This window comes from Dryobates pubescens, chromosome Z (assembly GCF_014839835.1).
Source record: "Dryobates pubescens isolate bDryPub1 chromosome Z, bDryPub1.pri, whole genome shotgun sequence".
Lineage (NCBI taxonomy): Eukaryota > Metazoa > Chordata > Aves > Piciformes > Picidae > Dryobates > Dryobates pubescens.
This window is the reverse complement of record NC_071657.1, coordinates 106,337,532-106,359,648: the sequence shown is the minus strand read 5'-3', so window position 1 is coordinate 106,359,648 and position 22,117 is coordinate 106,337,532. Positions and strand designations below refer to the sequence as shown.

At 38.4% G+C, this 22,117-nt stretch overlaps 1 protein-coding gene across 1 annotated transcript in view; it reads left to right on the top strand.

Annotated features, from left to right (window-relative positions):
* Nucleotides 1-22,117, top strand: part of SLC2A13 (solute carrier family 2 member 13) — a 127,833-nt gene that overhangs the window by 56,724 nt on the left and 48,992 nt on the right. The window contains exon 4 of the mRNA XM_054177901.1: nucleotides 4,490-4,598. Within this exon, the coding sequence (XP_054033876.1) occupies nucleotides 4,490-4,598 (109 nt within the window). The remainder of the gene's footprint in view (nucleotides 1-4,489; nucleotides 4,599-22,117) is intronic.

The window sequence follows — 22,117 nt, the reverse complement described above, 5'->3', positions numbered from 1 at the left end:
AAATTAATGGAGCCTAGGATTAACGGAGTCTAGGACTGAAATTGCAAAAAGGAGTGGATCTGCTGGTGGTGATATGGTGATGGCTAACTTACAGGAGCTGCCTGTAAGGATGCTTTTCAGTTGCTGATGCTCCCAAGAATTGTGAAAATAGTATAATTAATACCTCATCTGTAATTTTTTTGCTTACTTTTATTTTTAGTGAAGCTCTTATGCTAACGGCATCTGAGAAGGTTTTTCAGGCCCCCTAGATAAATTGGTTTTGGTTTGTTTGTTTTAAGGAGACGATATAAAGTACAGGTGCTCTTAAAAAGTGTGACCATGCCACAGATTATATCCGTAAGTTCTCATGGAGACTCTCACCTCCACACTCCTTTCTCGGACTTACAGTTTAATAAAAAATGATCCCTTTTTTTCTCACCCTGCCTGGGAGTGTGTCCCTGTGTCTCATTGTTTTGGAAGGGCAAAGAGCGGAAATCTGTTTTCACCATTAAAATATGGCTTAGGGCAGGAAGAGAGAGATTTCATTTGGAAACAAGGGATAGAGGGAAAGATAATATCACTGAAGTGGGACTTTTGGCAGAAAAAAATTGCATGAACTGTAATACTTGAAGTGTGTTGCCCAGGAAAGGTACATATCTGATGGTAGCACACTGAGGTCCCTCTTCTACCTATGCAGGTTCCTGTTGGTTATTCTAGCCTCTTCTCTCAGCTCCTGCTAGCCATGTAAATGGCCAGTCTTCCCTGTTGCCTGTTTTCTTGTGGCTTCTCCAGATTTAAAAGATTTCATTGCATCAGTTTCTATTTTCTGTAAAGAACATGCCATAGAGTCAAAACGCACTCTTTTTTGCTTCCCTGCTTGCTGCTCCTTCTTGTCCTGTTCTGCTGCCACCTTTGTACAAGTACTTAGCTATATAGATATTCAGTCACCAAATCTTTATATCAAAGAACGTGGTATCAGGGGAAAGATTTTAATGTTTTTTTCTTTTTGTAGGTAAAAGACAATTGATTTGTTTTCAGGATACCCAAAAGCCCAACTCAGCTTGCTGTCGAAACAAAACAAATCTTCATTTTTAGTGTTTCTATTCTCAATGTGCGGATTAAAAAGATCATTTGGAGGGACATGTATTTGAAGTCTAGGTTTCACAATCAGAAAAACTCAGTTCATCAAGGCATGGAAAAAGTCCCTGAACTACTTAATTATTTGGAACCACAGTGATTATGTCTTACTAGCTTTCATTTGCTTTTAGAACAAGCTATTTTCTTATACCATTGGATGTAGTTTCTGTGGAAAACTGAAAAATACTAAGACTCAGTTACTAGGCAAGCTGACAGTCTTCTCTCATTCTTGGCTGATGCGGGCATGGGCATTAAAAAAAAAGACAAAAGCAATCTTTTGAGCTTTCTCAGAGGATTAGAGAGCTATACGAGGTAGGAGGTTTCCTCTTGTGTTGGGAATGATTCATCCAACGTTACTGAAAACATAAGACAGTGAGGAAGAGCTTGGTACTTTGGTGAAGTTGTTTTGCAGTCTTAGAATGCATTCTTGGAATAAATAATGCAGTTTGGATCTTAAAGCTCCCTCTGTTTTCTTGTGATTTCATAAATATTATAGAAAGGAAAAATTTAATGAATTTGATATTTTCAGAAAAGAATCGTGTAATAGGCTAGGAGAGAAAGATGGCATTTGCTTTGCTATGTCGTTCATATACAGAGCATAATAGCTACCTCTAAGTGCTTTAGAGGATGCAGAGAAAGCTGGGCTGGAAGGTGTCATACTGAATGGAAAGGCAAAACAGAAAGATTGTTCCCATGTTGATCATCTGTTATCCAGATCAACAACCCTTCTTTTAATTCCCCATTTCTAACTGTCAAGTGGTTCTTTGAAGTTTTATCTTGTTGGAAAAGAAGGTATTGACTGGTATTAGGGCAAGAATGGGTCCAAGAAGCTAATCCAAATGTTGAGTTTAATGGATGCTGAAATGATGAGTGACTGTCTTGTTGGTTGGCTAAGCCTGCCTGTTTGGAAATGCTCCTCTACAGCAAAAGCACAAAATGCTGGCAGGAGCCCTACATAGCTTTAAGCTGTTGCCACAAGCTGTTACCTAGATTAGCTGGCAAAAAATATTTGAACCTGCAAATGATTTTGGCAGTGTCCGGTCTCTAACTGTAGTTCCTTGGCTGTGAAATTTTGCCAGGTGTTGTACTAGTAATTTGAGGGTGGAGATCATGAGATTTGTGGGCACCAGATGTCTGCTGGCATTTGTGGAGGATTTTTATGTTAGCTTTTATGTCTGTCTACTACCTTTTTATTTCCCTAGGAGTGTATGCAGTACGTTTTCAGAAGGAGATGCTGAGATATCATTAATACCTATTCTGCTTTTTTAGCTTTCATTATTCAAACTCCTCTTAGAACTAGAGTGAGTTTGTTTCTTCTGTTGTTTTTAAAAGTATCCATATCTTTTAGTTGGCAGTGGATAACATCTGAGCTGGCACAGCTTCCCCTGGCACAGCTTGAGACTGTGTCCTCTCGTTCTGGTGCTGGTTGCCTGGGAGAAGAGACCAAACCTCCTTTCAGGTAGTTGTAGACAGCAATAAGGTCTCCCCTGAGCCTTCTCTTCTCCAGGCTAAACAATTCCAGCTCCTTCAGCCTCTCCTCATAGGGGCTTGTGTTTGAGACCTCTCACCAGCCTCGTTGCCCTTCTCTGGACACAAATGTTCTTCTTAAATTGAGGAGCCCCGAACTGGACACAGTACTGAAGGTGTGGCCTAACCAGTGTTGAGTATAGGGGCACAATGAATTCCCTGCTCCTGCTGACCACACTATTTCTGGTGCAGGCCAGGATGCCATTGGCCTTTTTGGCTCATGTTCAGCAGGCTGTCAACCACTATCCCCAGGTCCCTTTCTGCCTGGCTGCTCTCCAGCCACTCTGGCCCCAGCCTGTAGTGCTGCTTGGGGTTGTTGTGACCAAAGTGCAGAACCTGGCACTTGGACTTGTTAAATGCCATCCTGTTGGACCCTGCCTATCTGTCCAGCCTGTCAAGGTCCCTCTGGAGAGCCCTTCTACCCTCTAACAGATCAACACCTGCTCCCAGCTTGGTGTTGTCTGCAAACTTACTAATGGTGGACTCAATCCCCTCGTCCAGATCATCAATAAAGATATTGAATAGGATTGGGCCCAACATTGATCCCTGGGGAGCACCACTAGTGACTGGTTGCCAGCTGGATGTGGCACCATTCACCACCACTCTCTGGGCTTGGCCCTCCAGCCAGTTCCTAACTCAGTGCAGGGTGCTGCTGTCCTGTTTTAGTTTAGACCCGTTCTCTGTTGTTAACAACTGTGTTTTACCTAGAGTTGGTTTATTTTTAAGAAGGCTTTAATACATGAATGCAGCAGAAGATGGGTAACAAGACTGCAATAGGAAAGTGCAAAAATATTACAGTTAGTAATTTTCTGTTTTAAACCCATCCACATTACAGTCAAAGTCCTTTGGGTATTTTAGTGGAATTTGTAAAGCTCTTTTATTATCTCTATATTAAAAATTTCTATTGTGTCTTTCGTTCTGTTTATTGCCCTGTAAACCTGAAGGCTGTGAATTTTATGAAAGAAAATCCTTTAATTCTGTATATGTTTATTGATATATGCAGTTGCCATGGTACAGATATGGAAAGAATTTTTTAAATCTCTGACTCAAGTACAATGATTTTCAGCATCATTTTTCTGGTGCAATTAATTAGAAGTCTGAAAAATTCCACGTACTTACTGGATTTAGCTGATCAGTTGCTTTGAAGTTCTAAACTGTGAAGTTCCACAGTAACAGTATAAACTTCACTACATGTTCTTGAAATTTCTTCAGGGCCCCACTTCAGGCATGATCAAGTTTTGTTGAGAGTTCATGACTCTTCAGAGTTGCAAGCCCTTGGCTTTAGTTACCAGCTATTCATTTTAATGCCTTCTTTCCAACTATTTTCTACAACGCTGTATTGTGAATAGAGTTTTATACAACTTTCATCAAATAGCCGAATGGATTAGGGATTGTTAAAAACCTTGTATCAGTTCCTTAGGACATTTCTGCTTCCTTTCCTAACAACTTCTGCTACAGAGTTCCAGCTTAATTGATGAGCGTAGTCTTTGATGGTGCACTCCAAGATTTATGCTGGCTGTCAGGTCTTTGGAAGATAAAGATGAATGTGTAACTGCATTAAAGGCTTTGCAGGAAGTAGATGTGCAGTCTGTTAGTATGATATGAGAGCTGTATATTTACCGCCATTTGGGGGGGTTTTTGCCTGGACTTCCTAAAAATTATCTTTCTAGTGCAGTGCAGAAAAGTGCAACTGAAATGATCAAATCGTTAAAAATAACTGCAATAATCCAAGTTTGTTTGAAACAAAGGTGCAAAGTCTGTTATGCCTGGGAACATTGTCTTGATAGCAATCACTTAAGAACTATTACGTATTCTTTTGTTGTTTTGTTTGTTTGTTTTTTTTAAGCTGGACCTGTGATCTGCAGAATGCTAACATACCCTCCAACTCGAAGAGCCTTAATTGTGGGTTGTGGTCTGCAGATGTTTCAACAACTGTCAGGGATTAACACCGTCATGTATGTATTTACTACTTGCTTCTCTTTATAAAAGACAATTAGACCGGTAGCAGTGGTAGATGGGCTTCTGAGCAAAATCTGAGATGTGAAAAATTGAGTGAGAGAGCTGGAATGCTGGGTTGAGTTCCAGATATTGACATATTTGCTGTCTCTGAAAATTAGTACAAGAGGGCGTTAGGAAAAGGGAAGTCATTTATACACAGCTCAGAATGCAAATTGTACTCTGGGAGATGTATTATTATGTGTCAGAGTTTACAGTCAAAGCTATGTATTTCTAGACAAGAAAGTACGCTTCTTGTTTGAATTTGTGTGCGAAGAGATCAAAGTATTGTGAGGCTTAGACTGCTGACCTTGTAAATAAGGTGAGAAATTACTGTGAAGTGCTACAGGAAGTGAGATGCTGAGGGAAGAAGCATCTCCTGTTATTACATGGATCTGTTACATATATGAAGACTTGGTAAATGTAGAGTAAAGAACAATATGTTGAGTCTTCTGATAAACTGTCAGCTTAGAAGAGGAATAGTTCTTGACAGATATGCAGTTTAGTGTAAGATGAAATTACTGTTGAGCTATTCTACAAGAGTAACCATAACAAATACAAATTCTGTCTGATATTAAGAGCAAGTGTTAAGTATATTGCAGTAAGATCTTACAGAGAGAACTATGCCTAAGGGAGCAAGCTTTTTAGGGAATTCTTAAAAGGAACAGCTACAAGATAAAGCTTTTAGTGGTATCTAGAGCTACCATATTAAATATTAGAGTAAATATGTGCTGTCTATCACAAGGTGGGAAAACCCACAAAACTCAGTATTCAAAGATCTATAGATCAGGTTGGAAGGGACCTTGAAGATCATCTAGTTCCAACTCCCACCTTCCACTGGAGAGGTTCCAGCATATCACCACCCTCACTATAAAAATTTCTTCCTAATATCTCATCAAAATCTACCCTCCACTAGGTTAAAACCATTCCATCTCATTCTTTCACTCCATGCCCTTATAAAAAGTCCCTTCCTGGCTTTCTTCTGAGCCCCCGTCAGGTACTGGAAGTCTGCTATAAGGTCTTCCCAGAGTCGTCTTTTCTCCAGGCTGAGTAATATTGTTTAACTGCAAAAGAAGGAAATCTGTAACAAATAAAGAGAACCTTCAAAAAGTAGTGATAGTAACCAAATGTAGAAAACACTTGGATGCAAGACTGATAAGTTTTGTGTGAAAACTAAAAACCAGCACAAGGTGTTGTGAGAAAACTAGCAGAAGATGAATCCTTAGCAGCAAATCTTGCAGACTCTTTTTTTTTTCATTTCTGTTAATTGCAGAGGATATATGAAGCTTCTTACACTGGGTCTTGCTTAAGATGTTGTAGATGGTCTGTTTCAGATCCAGGTGTTAGGGGAAGAACTTTCAGAACAAGCTGATTAAAATGAATAATAATTTGCCTGGACTAATCAAGGTATGCCTCACAGGTCTGGAGTAATTAGTTTGGAAATGTGGCATAATCTGCATGAAGCTACAGCCCAGAAAGTTTTATTACAGTCCTTGTAAAAATGATGTTTGTTTATAGATATGAAAAATTAACATGTATATAGACAATATAAAATAACAAAGAACAGACAATGTGATGTAGGTATATTATAGCTTGCAGATTGGTTTGATGTGATTTCATGGTATTATTAGAACTATATATTCCATATGAATTGACCATCCTAGTTTGTGACAGCTGTTACCAAAGTTTCTTGAAGAAACCAGGTAGTCACACAAGTAAGAGAGAAGCCCTCTCAGGTGAATAACTTTTGAAGAGGGGAAAAAAAACCAACCCCCTCCAGAATAAAAGAGCAGTTGTCACAAGCCAAGAGCACACTCCTACAGGGATCTATGTGAAGATCTTTGCTACTTCAATAAATCTGTGAAAGGGTCTAAACAGTAAAATAACATTATAAATTACAATAACACCCCCCAAATCTGTGAACATGAGCAGTTATGAGATGACAAGAAGATAACAAATTAATAAAATGGCAAGTGAATGGATTACACAATATTACACAATAATGCTTGCAGGAAAGCACTGCCTAACATGCACATCAATCTAAATTGTTACTACTGAAAAATGAATTCTTGAAGTTGCATTATAGTTCCATACAAACACTGAAGATGTAATTTCTTTTAGAAAGGATAAACCAGGTTATGTATAGGGAAAGAGAGACCTGTATTTGAACAGGAAGGTTAGGATTCTGCTTCTTGGAGTTCAGAAGGAATGCAAGAGGCATATAGAGCTACCAGTGTTACGGATAAGATGGGGAGAGCATGGTTATTCATAAATTCTTACAACACAGTTTTGATGACTCCTAGCTCTTGTGCAACAGTAGGTTTAAAATAAACATTTTTTCATTCAACACATAATTACACAGTGGATGGCACTCATTGCCACAGGATGTTACAGATGCCAAAAGCAGAAGTAAGTTTAGAAGCTAATTACGGAAGCTTATATAATAAATATTATTAAAGTGCTATATAATACAATGTGACCAAGGACAGTTATTCTCGCATTTGGGTTCTTATTTAAGGTGCCTTAGTAGGCTTGAATGAAAAATTAACAGTTTGTAAGGTTTATGGCACTGGTAAGTTGACTTTTCTTATTTTGAAATCTTAAACTCCTTTCCATGGAGGTTTTACTAATAGTTTGGAACAGACCTGATTTGGTGGTGGATGTGTAAGAGGACAGAATTACAACTATAAATCACAGTTAAATCTTAGCTTTAAAATTTAAAAAAATGCCTATAATAAACATGTGAAGGCCCTGTTGTTAAAGGACTGGCTTGTGAACCTATTGCAATATCCACTCTTTTTTTATATATAAGCCAGTATAACTAAAATTTTTGTTACCAGGTATGCAAGACAAACGTTGTCCTATGATACGACATTTTTCAGATACAAGTAAGCAGCTGTCTGCTGGTGGTTTGCTTACTTAGAAATCAGTGAATACTTTTTAATGCAATAATTAAGTAGTAGCCTATGGAACTATCAGGTTGTATTAACTCTCTAAGCATGATTTTCCTCTCCATAATGTTTAGTTATGTCATTCTGGGATTGTTGTTGTTGTTGCAGAAGGGAAACAGGCACTGGTTGTTGTTGGGGATGGTAGGATTGTGTGGACTTTTCTTTCAGTGGTTTTTACAAATTCTTTACCAAAATGAGTAACAAAAAATGTTTTCCTGCTTGGTGTTCACTGTAAATTTGGTGCTACTGTGAATCCTCTTTTCTTGGTATACCCCTTTTTTGGCCATAGGAGAAGAGGCTGATGACTCTGAATTACTGTTTCCTTCCTTTCCCTGGCAGAGAATTTATCTTCTCTTTAGGTATTTCCATGGAATTTTTGTACACTGTGGCCAGTTAACATAGCAGCATCCTTTATGGGACCTGATTTGTTCCAGTTGTCTCTCTAAACGCTTTCCACTATTTCTGATATTAAAAAAAATAATTAAATCTTGCATTTTGCTCTACAAAAGTGAGGCCATAGAAGTGAGTATGTGTGTGTGTGTGTCTGAAAAGCTCATTTAAAAAACCCAGCAAATCAAATCACAAACCAGGAGGGCAAAATACAAGGAAGAAAATAGTTTGTAGAATGATATAGTACTTCTCCAATTTGTATATGCTTAATGGAGTAACTCTTATATTTAAGAAAAGTCCAAATCAAGAAGTATGGCTGTTTAGAGGTAGGAAATTACATACATGAATTCTGCAGGGTTCTGAAAATATTCACTGAGTATAGGCAGTAGTAGAAAAGATCACAGTATCACAGTAACTAAGGTTGGAAGAGACCCCAAGGATCATCAAGTCCAACCTGTTCCAACAGACCTCACAACTAGATCATAGCACCAAGTGCCACGTCCAATCTCCCCTTGAACACCTCCAGGGACGGCGACTCCACCACCTCCCTGGGCAGCCCATTCCAATGACGAATGACTCGCTCAGTGAAGAACTTTTTCCTCACCTCGAGTCTAAACCTCCCCTGACACAACTTGAGACTGTGTCCCCTTGTTCTGGTGCTGGTTGCCTGGGAGAAGAGACCAACCCCCTCCTGTCTACAACCACCCTTCAGGTAGTTGTAGAGGGCAATGAGGTCGCCTCTGATCCTTCTCTTCTCCAGGCTAAACAATCCCAGCTCCCTCAGCCTCTCCTCATAGGGCTTGTGCTCAAGGCCTCTCACCAGCCTTGTTGCCCTTCTCTGGACACGTTCAAGTGTCTCGATGTCCTTCCTAAACTGAGGGGCCCAGAACTGGACACAGTACTCAAGGTGTGGCCTAACCAATGCAGAGTACAGGGGCACAACGACCTCCCTGCTCCTGCTGGCCACACTATTCCTAATACGGGCCAGGATGCCATTGGCCTTCTTGGCCACCTGGGCACACATTAAAAAAAAAAAAAAAAACCAACAGAAAAATGTGTGCAATAAACACATGGAGACAACAATAAAAATCTAGAGCTTCCATGCTTAAGAGTTCAGATATCTGTTATATATTTGCTGATTAAAAATTGGATATTGGTTGTGAAACCAGTGAGAGCGAAAACGTGACAGTATCTCTTGAGGGTGGGGAGAAAAAAACTAGAAGAACTTCTGTAAGGATTGTAGAGGACTGTGCTCTGTCCATCTTGTCATGTAATAAACTGGTCTACTTTTTGTACAGAAATAGTTTCATTTGTGTTTGAATCATCCATGTTAATGTGTAATGTCTAGCTGTGGGAAACCAGAATTTTTCATCACAAACAGGATATTACTGACTGTTGAGAATGACATGTGGAGCAACCTCTGCATTGAGGAGGTAGATCTAAGGGAGAAATAAAATGTAAAAATAGCCTAAAGAGACTGTGACTGTCACAGGAACAAATCTTAGCATGATAAATTTAGTCACTCAAAGACTTAAAACTCAGTGACCTATTGCTTTGATTCCATTTTTGTCCCTCTCAGAACAAAGGTACCCATGTTGATAGAGTGCATGAAATAGCAAAAACTGGATTTTTCCAGTTTTAACTGACCTGTAAAAGATAAAGTCATGCAATTTTAGACAAGCATCTCTCACACTGAATTGGTTTAACTTCACTTTCTTACCATTCTGGTATTTTCTCATCTTAAAAACTGAAGCTCACTGCCTCAAGCCTGGAATCAAAAATCTGGCTGAGAAAACTGAAAAAGGCCCTGTGAAGGAAGTTGTATTACAGGAGGGCAGTTACTACAAACCATCTGTTTACTAGCAACATATCTCAGAATTTTGTTAAATTGATTGGTGTCCCCTCAGTGGCCCATGGGTAAAACCTGGGGGAGGAAGACCATTTAAGGTAAAACTTGAAGTTAGTTTCGCCCATCAGTTTCTTCTTTTACAAAAGAAATTTTAAATTTTTTTTTTTTTTTAGAAGGAAGAAATTAATCTTTTGGGGAGGTGGGAGGAGGAGTTTGAAGGATTTCACTATTTCAGATTGGTATGAAACTTTAATAAAGTATATGGGTGTTTTATCTATATGCTTGCATGCCTGTAGGACTAGGACATCTGAGAACATTTCTGGTACAGTGCAGCCTCACATGGTGAAGCTTTTGGAAAAAATCCTGAGTTGTCTTGAATACTAAGCAGTAATTTAGCCATAATTAGAGGGAGTTCAGTATTGTCTTGTGAGAAGTACATGTAGGTACTCTGTTCTGTGCTGGAATTTCTGCTGTTCTTTTGAGGGCTCTTTAGTTTTGAGTGAGCTCATGGATGTTCACACAGGCTGCCTGTACTCTGAAGCCTATGAATCCAAGATAAGATTGAAGAGACAGTTGTATCATCTTGATTATTCTTATTCTCACGAAACTTCAAGCAGACTTGATGAAAGTTAAACAAAGTGTTTTGTTCTGCAGTTGAAACACTAAGCTTGATGCAATGCTAATGTTGTAATTTACATTTCTTTTCACATTGTGCTAGAAAAGCTTTCTGCAACAGAAAAATGGTGTTGTGTCAATGGGGAGAGCTTATGACCTTCAGTATTTTTAAGCTTATATTTCTGCTGATGTGTGGGATCTGTTATTCTTAGTTAATAAAATGTTGGGGGTATTTTTGTTGTTGTTTTTAAGATACCCTTGTGTGGTGGTTGAGAGAAGGCCCATCTTTCCCTCCCCCACAAAGAAAGAAAAAAACCCACGGCTGGCCCAGTCAGAGAAGCAAAGGATATGCTATATTTACAAGCAATATGGAATGCAGGTTGTATATACAATATATATATACAGTATTTACAATATATATACAGAAATATACAGCAAAGAAGAATACAGGAACAAACTTCCTCCTCCGGACAGAGGAGGGTTCCCCACCTGCATCCCTCTCTCTCCCCCTACCTCCCCTTTTTCCCAAAAAGGGTTAGAGAGAGAAAAGGCAGTTATTAAGGAAGAGAATTCTTATTAGGCCTCCAAGCGCATGCAGGATTAATGCTTATCTGGTATTCAAGGTCAAAACTCTGGCTAGTTGCTCAGAAGCAGACAGGCTGGAAAGGGAGAACAGAGAGGAACTGACTAAGATTCCAACTGAACTAAAACTTAAAGTTGCATTCTACCAATCTACCAATGAAATTCGTTTAGACCTATCTTTGTTTTCAAAATATTCAGCCAGAGTGTTCCAGCACTGTCCCTCTCTTAAAGGCACAGCCTCAAGCGGTCACACCTTGAATCTCCTGAATAGTGTAAGTGAATCCACATGTAAAAGATGTTGGTGTTTGGATTTGGTCCACAGATGCTTCTGAGCTCTGGCAATATTGCTTTTTTAAGATATTTCCATCTGGTAAAAACCAGGGAGTGGGAGAAAAAAATGGGGAAGTGGAATGAAAAAAAAACAAAACTGAAAGAAAATATGGAGAATTAAGAAACTCAGGGTAGTGAGAGAGGGAAAAAAATGACAGATAAAAGAGGACAAGAAGTGGTTATGTAACAAGTGGAAATTGAAGGTTTGAAGATAAGATATTAAAACAATTAGCATGAAAAGTGAGCAAATACTGTACTGAATGTAAATGAGAATGAAAGAAACCAGGGGTGGGCCTGGAAAGAAGCCAGGATACTTCTAGAGTTCAGTAGAGGCTAGAGAGGAGTTTAATGGAAGCAAAGCACATTTCTCGATAGGTTTAATTGGTTTAATTGCTGGGTCTATTGTGCAGCAGTCGCAGAGACGGAACCTTTGCTTCTGTTCTCTGAAGTGAGCATGAGGCAGCACGCACCTCTCTCTGGACTTAGGACCAAGCAGGGCTTGTAGGCCCACTTCTGCTGGACAGGGATATGTGCCTTAACCACCAGAGGGGTGGTGAAAGTCAAGACTGAGAAACTTGCCTTTAAATTCCATTTTTTAAATTAAATACTGGACAGGTAGCATAGGGCTGTGACTGCAGCTAACCCTTTCCTTGTTTTCTGTTGAAGGCCATTGAATAAATACCTTGTTTTGTGAATTGCAGCACAAGTAGTAGCAATCCTCTCTACTTTTTCAGTACCATAGAGAGATTTATAATTAATACTTTTTTTTTACTAAATTTTCCAGTTTATATCTTTCTGTTAATTTTGCATGTTCCCCTTAGGTTTTAGAAGACCTTTAATAAAACAGAAAGAAACCTTAAGTCGCAGTTCTACATGCTTTTCAGATAATAATATATTAAATATTTTATTAGTTTTTAATAAATACTTCAAATTATTCTTTGTGGAGAAGTGACCCTTCATTTTACCATATTATCCTTCCTTCATATTGCATTATGTTTCATATAGTCTGCATGCAAACTCATAATGTAAAAAAACTTCAGTAGAGAAAAGAGATGCATCTGTGGACTTGCATAGGATACAGATGCTTTTTTTAAGTAGACTGCAAATATTTTTGAAAAAGCAACTAAACAGAAATCTAGTCTAGGCAAGCACATGAGAAAAGGTGACTCTTGAGAGAAAGAAAGTATAGTTAATATATAAAGCAATTTCATATTAATGAGTGTAAAACTTTCTGACTGACAGTTTATAGAAGCCACCTATATCAGTTTCATAGTACTTGAAGGAAACCCTAACTGCTATTTTGAAAGGCCTTCATGTTCAACAACCATTTTTCAATAAACAGTGTGCTATTATCACAGCTGAGCTGGTTTCTTTTGAAATATGAGTTATGAAAAATAAAATATATATAAAAAAGAGCTCCAAACAGCTGATAGTCACCAGCTTGCCCTTATTGGACACTAGGTTCTTGCATAGAAGCCAGCCTGTGCTGTAAGTTTGCCAAGCCCTGGAATGTAGATTTATTTTTTTTTAAATTATTTATTTATTTTAATTTTCAGTAAATTGGCAGATCTGAACTGAACAGTTAGTCTCTTTGTGGAAATCAGTCCACCTGCCTTTGGAAAATCATCACATAACTTACAGAGAGGCACTATCTTTGGAACTGTGAGCAAGGATAAATAGTGATTCAGAGATGAAAGTGTTTGAAGTACAGGACCGTAACTTGGGCAGAAAGGGTTTGCAAGCCAGCAATTAAAAGTCAGGTGAAGTGGGTAGCAGAAATGTTCCCTTTCATCAAATGCAGTCTACAATCACCATGGGCAAGATCTGCAACAGCTGGGAGATGTCTGTGTTGGCTAAGTCAGTCCTTTTCCATTCCTTCTTTCTGTTTGCCTTCACCTTTCCCTAGATGCAGCAGGTCAAAGAGTCTGACCATAATTTCTTCAGACCCTGCTCTGATGTTTATCATTACGAAATAGCTATGTAGGGAGGGAACACTCATAATTACACTAAAACCAATCAAGCAAACAAATGGACATAAACTCAATCACAGGAAATTCCAACTCGCCATGAGAGAAAAATTTTTTACTGTGAGGGTGATGGAGTAGTGAAACAGGCTGCCCAGAGAGGTTGCAGTCTCCTCTAGAGATCTTCAAAACCCACCTGGATGTGTTCCTGTGTGACCTGCCCTAAGTGGTCCTGCTTTGCAAGGCTGTTGGACTTGCAGACCTCTGGAGATCCCTTTAAACCCCTAGCATGAACCAAAACATCAGTTGGCTAAGGAAAACTGCAGCAGGACTGAGGAAAAAAAAATAACACAGGGAGGAAGCAGGCTGCTGACTGCCTCAGTCATGAATTAATATGACGTGCACAAACCCTGTCCCTTCTGGACAAGAAGGTGGTGGGTGGTTGTGAGTATTGGTATTCAGAGTCACAGAGCCGGCAGTAAAATAGCAGGTCACACTGCTGATATTTTATAGCTGTAAAGCTGTGTAAAAAATATGAGGAGTAGTTAGACATCAGTCTTTGTTTTGATTTTATATTTAGCCAGCAAACTTCAAGCTGGAGTGATAGAGGCGGATGTATCTTGTGCTTGAGATACAGGAAGGCAGTTCAGTAAATCTAAACATGTTTAAGGCTGCCATGATACTGCTAAAGTTTTATGTCATTTGCTGTGTTTTACAGACAGCTCCTGTGCTTCAGAAGTTTTGTTTAAAGAAACATTTTTTAAGTATTCTTGTGCTTGTTGAAAATGGCCTACAGAATCATGAGCAGCTGAATGTTTAGTGGTTTTGCTCCAAAGTTTGTAATTTACCCTTTGAAATAATTGTGAGAGGGTGTTTAGGATACAAGTAAGAGGATATACCAGTGTTAAACCCAAGTCATCTGTGTGTCAGCGTTGCTACCTCCAAGACTGCATTATATTAAGTTTCCACTTAAAAGTAACATTAAAAATGAAATGAATCTTTCTTTTCCTATTGATCTTGTGTGATGGCCAGAAATGAATCCGAGTTGGTTTAAAAGTATAGATTAGTAATTCACTGTAAAACACACAAACCCCTGCCACTTGGGTGATTTGGGCAATGATATAAACCAAATTTCAAGCTTCCCTGTCAGGCTGAAGCTTCTCACTGCTAATGCAGTTCTGAGCTCGTTTTGTATTCTCATTCATTTTGAAATGGAGAAGGAAAACCACAGCTGTAAGCCACTTAAATGAAAAAAAAACTATGCAAAGCAAATCAGTGAATCAAGTTGGAGTTTTTAACTAGATTAAAGCTGTAAAATGTTAATCTTATTTAAAAAAGCTGCTTGCTTGGTCAATGTAACTAGCCAGAGCTTTTGGAAGATAGGCTTTTACTGATACATTCTTGTCTTAAGTATTGTAGACTAAAGAATAGGTAACTCAGATATAATTGTTTCAAAGTTTGAGGACTAGGAAGATCAGGGAAGGAGTTCAAGCGGTTATATAATGGGAGTAATGGGATGAAATTAAGTAAAATCTAGAATGCTTATCAGAACATAGTTTAGTGCTTAGAGATACTAGATTTGAGTGTCTCAAGAGAAGTAGGAAACAATTTCTCATTGCTTAAACTTTTACAACAATAGCATATTAGAAATAACGTACTTGGATTTTTTTTTGCTCTTGGATTGGATTTTTTTTTTTTTGCTGTTGGAATCATTACACATACAATGGAAGATCAGTTTTAAGTTTAAAATGAAAAGCTGATTTCCTTGAAACTTTTACATCCCACTTATCTTCTGATAATTCTTGTAATCTATCAATTTAATATTAAAAAAATACAACAAAACACAATGACAAAAACCGCCTTAAAGCCTAGACAAATGGAAGTAATCCTGGACTGTCAAACACATGAAATGATATTGAGGTTAATGTTTATATGCATGCAAAAAAACTGTCTCACATTGCAGAGGAAACAGATTCAGGGTGCTGATGTGAGGTATTGTAATGGACACTTAACTGTAAGGCTGTCAGTCTGTTTTGAAACATTGGACTATTTTTTCCCCCCATTTCATAAGGCTTTAAATCTTAGTCTTTTGCTTATGTCTCTGTTCCCAAATACCTGTTTGATGTTTTCTGATGGTGTGTTTTTTTTTCTTCCTCAAATCTGGACCTTTAACTCAATTTGCTGAAAAACTGCCATGCAAAATAACTTTCTTTTTGCTGTCTCTTTTGAATTCTGTCTTGGGTTATAGGCTAGAAGAATAGTTGCCATCACTGGAGGTGTTCAGGAGGAGACTTGATAGGGTGCTTGGTTGCATGGTTTAGTTGATTAGGTGGTGTTGGATGATAGGTTGGACATGATGATCTTAAGGGTCTCTTCCAACCTGGTTTATTCTATTCTATTCTAATAGATGCTGAAGAAAGGAATTGCATGAATAAAAGTAAACCTCATTGTATGATAACATATTGTTAATCACAGTCAGGACTTATCCACAAGAGAGTCTGCCTAACAGTTGGGCTAGTTGTATTAAAAAGGATTATTCTGAGCATTAACTGACACTGAACAACAACAAAAAATAATTTTAAAAAGCCCAACAAAACCCAAAGTGTCTTTAATAAATCAGCATTTTTCAGTGTAATGATTTCCTGGGTGTAAATCCCTTTTCAATTTTGCTTTGAATATTATTAAGAGAAAGGCTTGTAATATTTTAATTTGGAAAGATTGATATTTATTTTTGTAACGTGTTCAGAAGACACACGTTCAAAGAACTGTATAGAATTAACATGCCAACTTATTTTAAAGGAAATCCTTTGCAATGTTTTTTTTTAATGTTTTGGGATTTGTGAAATCTGATCAGCAAGGACTATGTGCACAAATGCACAATTTTTACCCACAGATTAATGTTCTTGTCAGTGGTAAAGTAACCCAAATGCTGAGAAATTTGTATTAAACACTGAAAAACCATTATCAGTCCAGCTGGTTGTACCTCTTTGTGTGTTTTCTTTTTTTGCCTTAATGTGATCTTTTTACTGGTAAGTGATAAAAATCTGTTGCTATATTCCTTCAAGTTGTGAAAGCATATTTAAAGATGGAGTGACACTTTGGAGAAAACTTGAAGTATTTAAGGAATAAATATATTCAAACTAGTATTTTCTACAGTTCTTTTTGATATTATTGAAGGATTTCTGTCTTTAGTAGAAATTTCCCCTAATATCTTTTCTTTTGGCTTCTACTCTTTTTAGTTTTGTTTTTTTTTTTTTCCACCTGTGGTGAAATCATAATGCTGTTTGATTTCTATCTGTTGCCTTGGTAATAACTCTCATGTCACAAATCCAGTATTAACTTCATGGCAGGGCCACACAGGAGGAAATGTGTAAACTGCATGGAGCAAAGTCTTTGCTGAAACCTATGGCTTGAGTTATTAGCAATTAGTGAAGTAAAATATATTTGCTTTTTATCTAGTGTATACCTGGTGTAGCTGTTAAGTCAGTTAAATGCATCTCATTAATGTTGCTCATATGTAAAGCCAATTAATGAAATTAAGTCAAAGCACTGATGTTGTTTAGAAATCATTCATGAATGATTGCAGGAGGAAGTTCCCTCAATAGTAGTGCTGGTTGGTTTGTTTGCAATATATTATTTGTTTAGACAGTTCCTGGAACACAGTTTGGTCTCAACAGTTTTTCTTGTGTTGCTACATTTTTAATAATATTGATAAAAAGTCCTTTCTTATGCAGTTATTTTAATGTTTAATGATTTTACCGAAGTGTATATTTCCATTATCTCTGCAAAGGCTGGTTTTCAGTTTCAAGACCTATCATGAAATCAGATACCAATCAGTGACCAATTTAAAGTTGTTTGGTTTGTTTTGTACAGTAGAGTTGTAGGGAAAGAGGATTTTGTTTGTGTCATACATTTGCTTGCTTGTGGAAATGTATTTTTGTGGCATATATTATTCAAATTCTGGACTGTATTCTTGGCAATAAGGAAGTGTCTCCTTAGATGAAAAACAAAGAATATATAAATGTGAAACAATTCAAAGCTCGCAATGTAATCAGTCTTGAAAAGATGCAAAATTAAAGTGTAAAAGGTCACCTGGTTACATGCTGACTGATACAGCAACATGAGCAACTTTGTGAAATATATTACTGATCCCATTCAAATGTACAGTAAGAGATATGATGCCCTTTAGGTCTGTTTATTCACCTTTATTTTAAGGGCGTAAGAACTGGTTCTGTAAATTGGATTCTTTGCAGTGTGTCAATAAGAGTTAAGCTGCTGCAGGCAGCTGTGTGTCACAGTGGTTGAGACACACCAGAAAACAAGTTGAAAGGTTATGTGTGATGCAGAGATTTACCATAAGGGAAAATACTCCAGAAATGGATCATAAATAAAACACAGTGACATCTAAAGGCTAATCTGGACTTTGTTATTGCAAAACTGGTCAAAATAGCCAGTTTTGGAAGTTGTGGTATGGAGTACAGAAAGAAAATGAGAAATCACCGAAGAGTCAGTTCCTTAGTACAGTGAGAAAGAATGCTGCCTGTGAGGCCAGTGAGGAGAAGAGTGGCAATAAGGGGAGTCTGGAAAAGGAGTAGGATATCAAGAGGGGTTAATGAAACAGCATTTGGCTTCTCATCTTTGGAAGGACTGGCTATTTCCTGGAGTGCCTTCCAAGATCAGGTGTCAGACCTAGAGAAATGGGAATTGAGTCAAAGCCTCTGCAGACAGGGGAGGACTTGCCTGTGACTTCTTAAAATGGTTGGAGGCTTTTTTTCCTTGGAGTGCTAACAAGTCTATGGGAGGTAATAATACCTCAGAGAGTGATTTTGAGACTTTATCATGAAAGCAAAATCCTTTTGTGATACTTTATTTCCCTCTAATAGTCACTTGCATATTGCACTCACCCAAAACATATTTTACAAATTAAAAAAGAGTGAGACTACATTATTATCTGCACAATTTAATGTGTTTTGTAGAGGTGGCTAATTATTCTCTACATTTCATAAGGGAAAAGTAGAGCAGAGAAATACTGTTCTGCTGATTCAAACCTTTGCTTGCTGAAGGCCTCTTTCTCACCTAAACTTGAATATTTTGGCCAGAATTATGAATGGAGAGCCCTTCTTTTACAAGAAAAGGGAAAGAACCCTCTTAGAAATCAGGAAAGGGAAACAGAAACACCACAAAAATAATCAGTTAATACAATTTGGGCTTTTTTACACCACTCCCTGTTCCTGCTTATTGAGTTATGTTATTTTTATCATGTGTTTGTAGACTGGGAAAGGAGATGAGAAAGTGAGCAGTTAGACTTAGCAACTTCATGTTTTCATCCTAAAGACATAGATTTTGTACCAAAATAATGAAATTGGTCATTCAAAACAATTAAATGCTGACAAAGACTAAGCCTTCTGTGTAATAAATAAATACATTTTGCCCTTGCTTGTTGGTGAGAGAGGCAAGCAAGTAAAAGTACTGAAAAAAGTACCGATATGCACATCATCAACCAGGGCTATAAGGATCCAGGTAACATTAAATGCAATCATTTAAAACCTTCTCTGTCCTGAATCTGAACCTAAATAGGTTGAGAGAACAAGGATCTGAAACAGCATGTAACTATGATTTAATACTTCAGTCAGATACAAACTACTAAAAGAAATTTTGTCGCTATGCTGAAGCAGCAGCAGCTCTGTACCGTTTGCACACAGGAGCAGAGAAGGGATCTTTCAAGGATGAGAAGTGTAAATTATGCTTGTTGATGGTGACACCTTTTAAATCATACATTCCAGAAATTTTCAGATATTTTATATTCTATATCTTAATATTTGAGAACCAAGTGTAAATTTTTGGCTTGGGTTGTGATCTGTGCCTGTGAAGTAATTTGTTTACAGTGATGGGATGCAAGCTGTTTTTTCTGTTGCATGTAGGAGTGGTGACTTACTAGTGACATAGGACAGCTCTTATACTCATTCTAATTAATTTTGCTTTATTTTTTGTTTAATGCAATAGTAGAGAAATAATCATTGTTTTGAAACATTTATACTTTGAAAGTTTTACATTACAGCAGTCTTGTCCATCTTAAATGCTTTATTAGAGTTTTGAATAAGCAAAATTAGTAAGACTCAGCTCATTGTATTTTTCAGGGTATCTTTTAAATGCTTATATCTTACAGCAAAAACAATGTTTTGTTATTCTTGTTGCATTGTTGCAAATCAACTCAGATACTACCACAACTCTGAACAGAGACAGAAACAGAATTTCTTGTAGTTCATATGCAAATATAACTGACTGTGTTGAGATCTGGAGCATAGGCTCTGCATGATACTGGTCAGGTCTTCACAGGTATTTATATTTCATTCTTTGATTTATGGCATTTGTTAAGCTAGCTAGAAAATAAAGAAATTCTCATATTGCTTAATTCCTTGTCTCTCTGCAAACTCTGTTCTGATCATAACCTCCTTAAGCATCTCTGCAAAAGATTCTGCTGCCAAACTCTGTCTTCAGTTGTGCTTGAGCAACTGCAGTGGCTTTTCCTTGCAGAGGTAACTGATCACAGGATGTTAGGGGTTGGAAGGGACCTCTGGAGATCATGAGTCCAACTACTTTGCCACAGCAGGACCATAAAATGTAACACAGGTTGCACAGGAATGCATCCAGATGGGTTTTGAAAGTCTCCAGAGAAGGTGACTCCACAACCTCTCTGGGGAGCCTGTTCCAGTGCTCTGGGACACTTACAGTAGAGAAGTTTGTCCTCATGTTGAGGTGGAACTTCCCATGCTGTAGCTTACATCCATTGCCCCCTGTCCTATCACAGGGCACAGGTGAAAAGAGGCTCTCCCTTCCTTCTTGACACCCAGCCCTCATACATTTATATACATTTATTAGATCCCCTCTCAGTCTTCTCCTGTGCATACTAAAAAGCCCCCAGGTCACAGCCTTTCCTCATAAGGCAGTGCTCCAGTCCCTTAATCATCCTTGTAGCCCTCCATTGGACTCTCTCAAGTAGATCCTTGTCCCTCTTGAACTGGGGAGCCCAGAATTAGAGGTAATATTCTAGGTGGGTCCTCATTAGGGCAGAGTAGAGGGGGAGGAGAACTTCCCTCAATCTGCTGGACATACTCTTCTTAATGCACCTCAGGATCCCATTGGCCTTCTTGGCCACCAGGGCACATTGCTGTCCCATGGATAACTTGTTGTCCAGCAAGACACCCAGGTCCTTCTCCATGGGGCTGTTCTCTAGCAGATCACTTCCTAACCTATACTAGTGCAGTTTATTATTCCTTCCCAGGTACAGGACTCTGCACTTAGCTTAGAAGAAATTGGAGTTCAGCTCCTGTAAAGTTCTTGGTCTCCCTGAGTCTTTTAGCTTTTAAAGTTGTGGGTGCAGGGTCATGCAGGGTGACTAGAGCCATATGACTGCCTTTGGCCTGGGCAGCTCTGAAGTCTCTTTCATCTTCTCTTGTGGTATCCAAGCTGATCTGTGGCTCATCTTTTCACTAAATCAGTTTTTTTCATTTGCCAACAGCACAATCTTACAGTGGTTCCATGCTTGCTGCACAGTAAATTGTCGTGTACAGAAGCACTGAAGGTAATTTGACATACCATTTAAACATTTTTATTGATGCAAGCATGTCTTAAGATCTGTGCATTAGTGTTTTGGTTTGGTTTGTTTTTTTCTAGTTAAATACAGTTATGATGAGGTTATAAGCAACTATTTTTTCTGATACATTTCTAAACTAGATACTCTTCATAGAGATGAAATAATTTACTTGTTTAGGGGAATTATTCTGGTTTTCTAAAAGACATTTTCCTTTCCAAACAGCAAATTAACTCTGGAACAAATTAACTGTAATTTAAGGACTAATTTCTTCCTCCATGGCATGAATTTCTTCCCCTGTGACACTGCTCTTCAGTCTGACTGCTACATTCACTGTCACTAACACTCCCTGGAGGTTTCAGATCAGAATCACATCTGCTGCTCTGAGTCATAACTTCATCCTATCTAGTGGGGGTTTAGTGTTCATTGGACTAATTAATGATTGAGTACAGCAATATGGCACGACTTTACTGTTTAGCCATCTCGGTCAGCTGTCTTAAAAATTCAAGGTATGGGCTATTCTGTCTAAATGAGCCTCTGGTTATATGCAAGATTTTAAACAAGAAGATTTTTAATATTGTTTTAAAGTTAGGACAAATAAGTTGTTTCCTATTACAATCTTGCTTGAGCTGTACAGAGGCATTTAAACCCAGCAAAAACTCTATTTGTGGAAGGAAACTGCCAGGTAGAAACCACTCTATAAGGGTGAATCTTATGTGAAATCAGAGGTGTTATGAGGAGAGAGCAGTGGAAGAGGGAGCACGGAGCAAAATATGATACTGAAATTCAGTTGCTTTCCTTAACAAAGTGAAACAACATGTAGCACATAATCTGCTTCATTGCAGAGGGACCTCGACAGGCTGGACAGATGGGCAGAATTCAACGGTATGAGATTTAACACATCCAAGTGCTGGGTTCTGCACATTGGCCACAGCAACCCAATGCAGTGCTACAGGCTGGGGTCAGAGTGGCTGGAGAGCAGCCAGACAGAAAGGGACCTGGGGGTGTACTGGTCAATGGTAGGCTGAACATGAGCCTGCAGTGTGCCCAGGCGGCCAAGAGGGCCAATGGCATCCTGGCCTGCATCAGGAACAGTGTGGCCAACAGGAGCAGGGAGGTCATTCTGCCCCTGTACACTGCACTGGTTAGGCCACACCTTGAGTCCTGTGTCCAGTTCTGGGCCCCCTCAGTTTAGGAAGGATGTTGA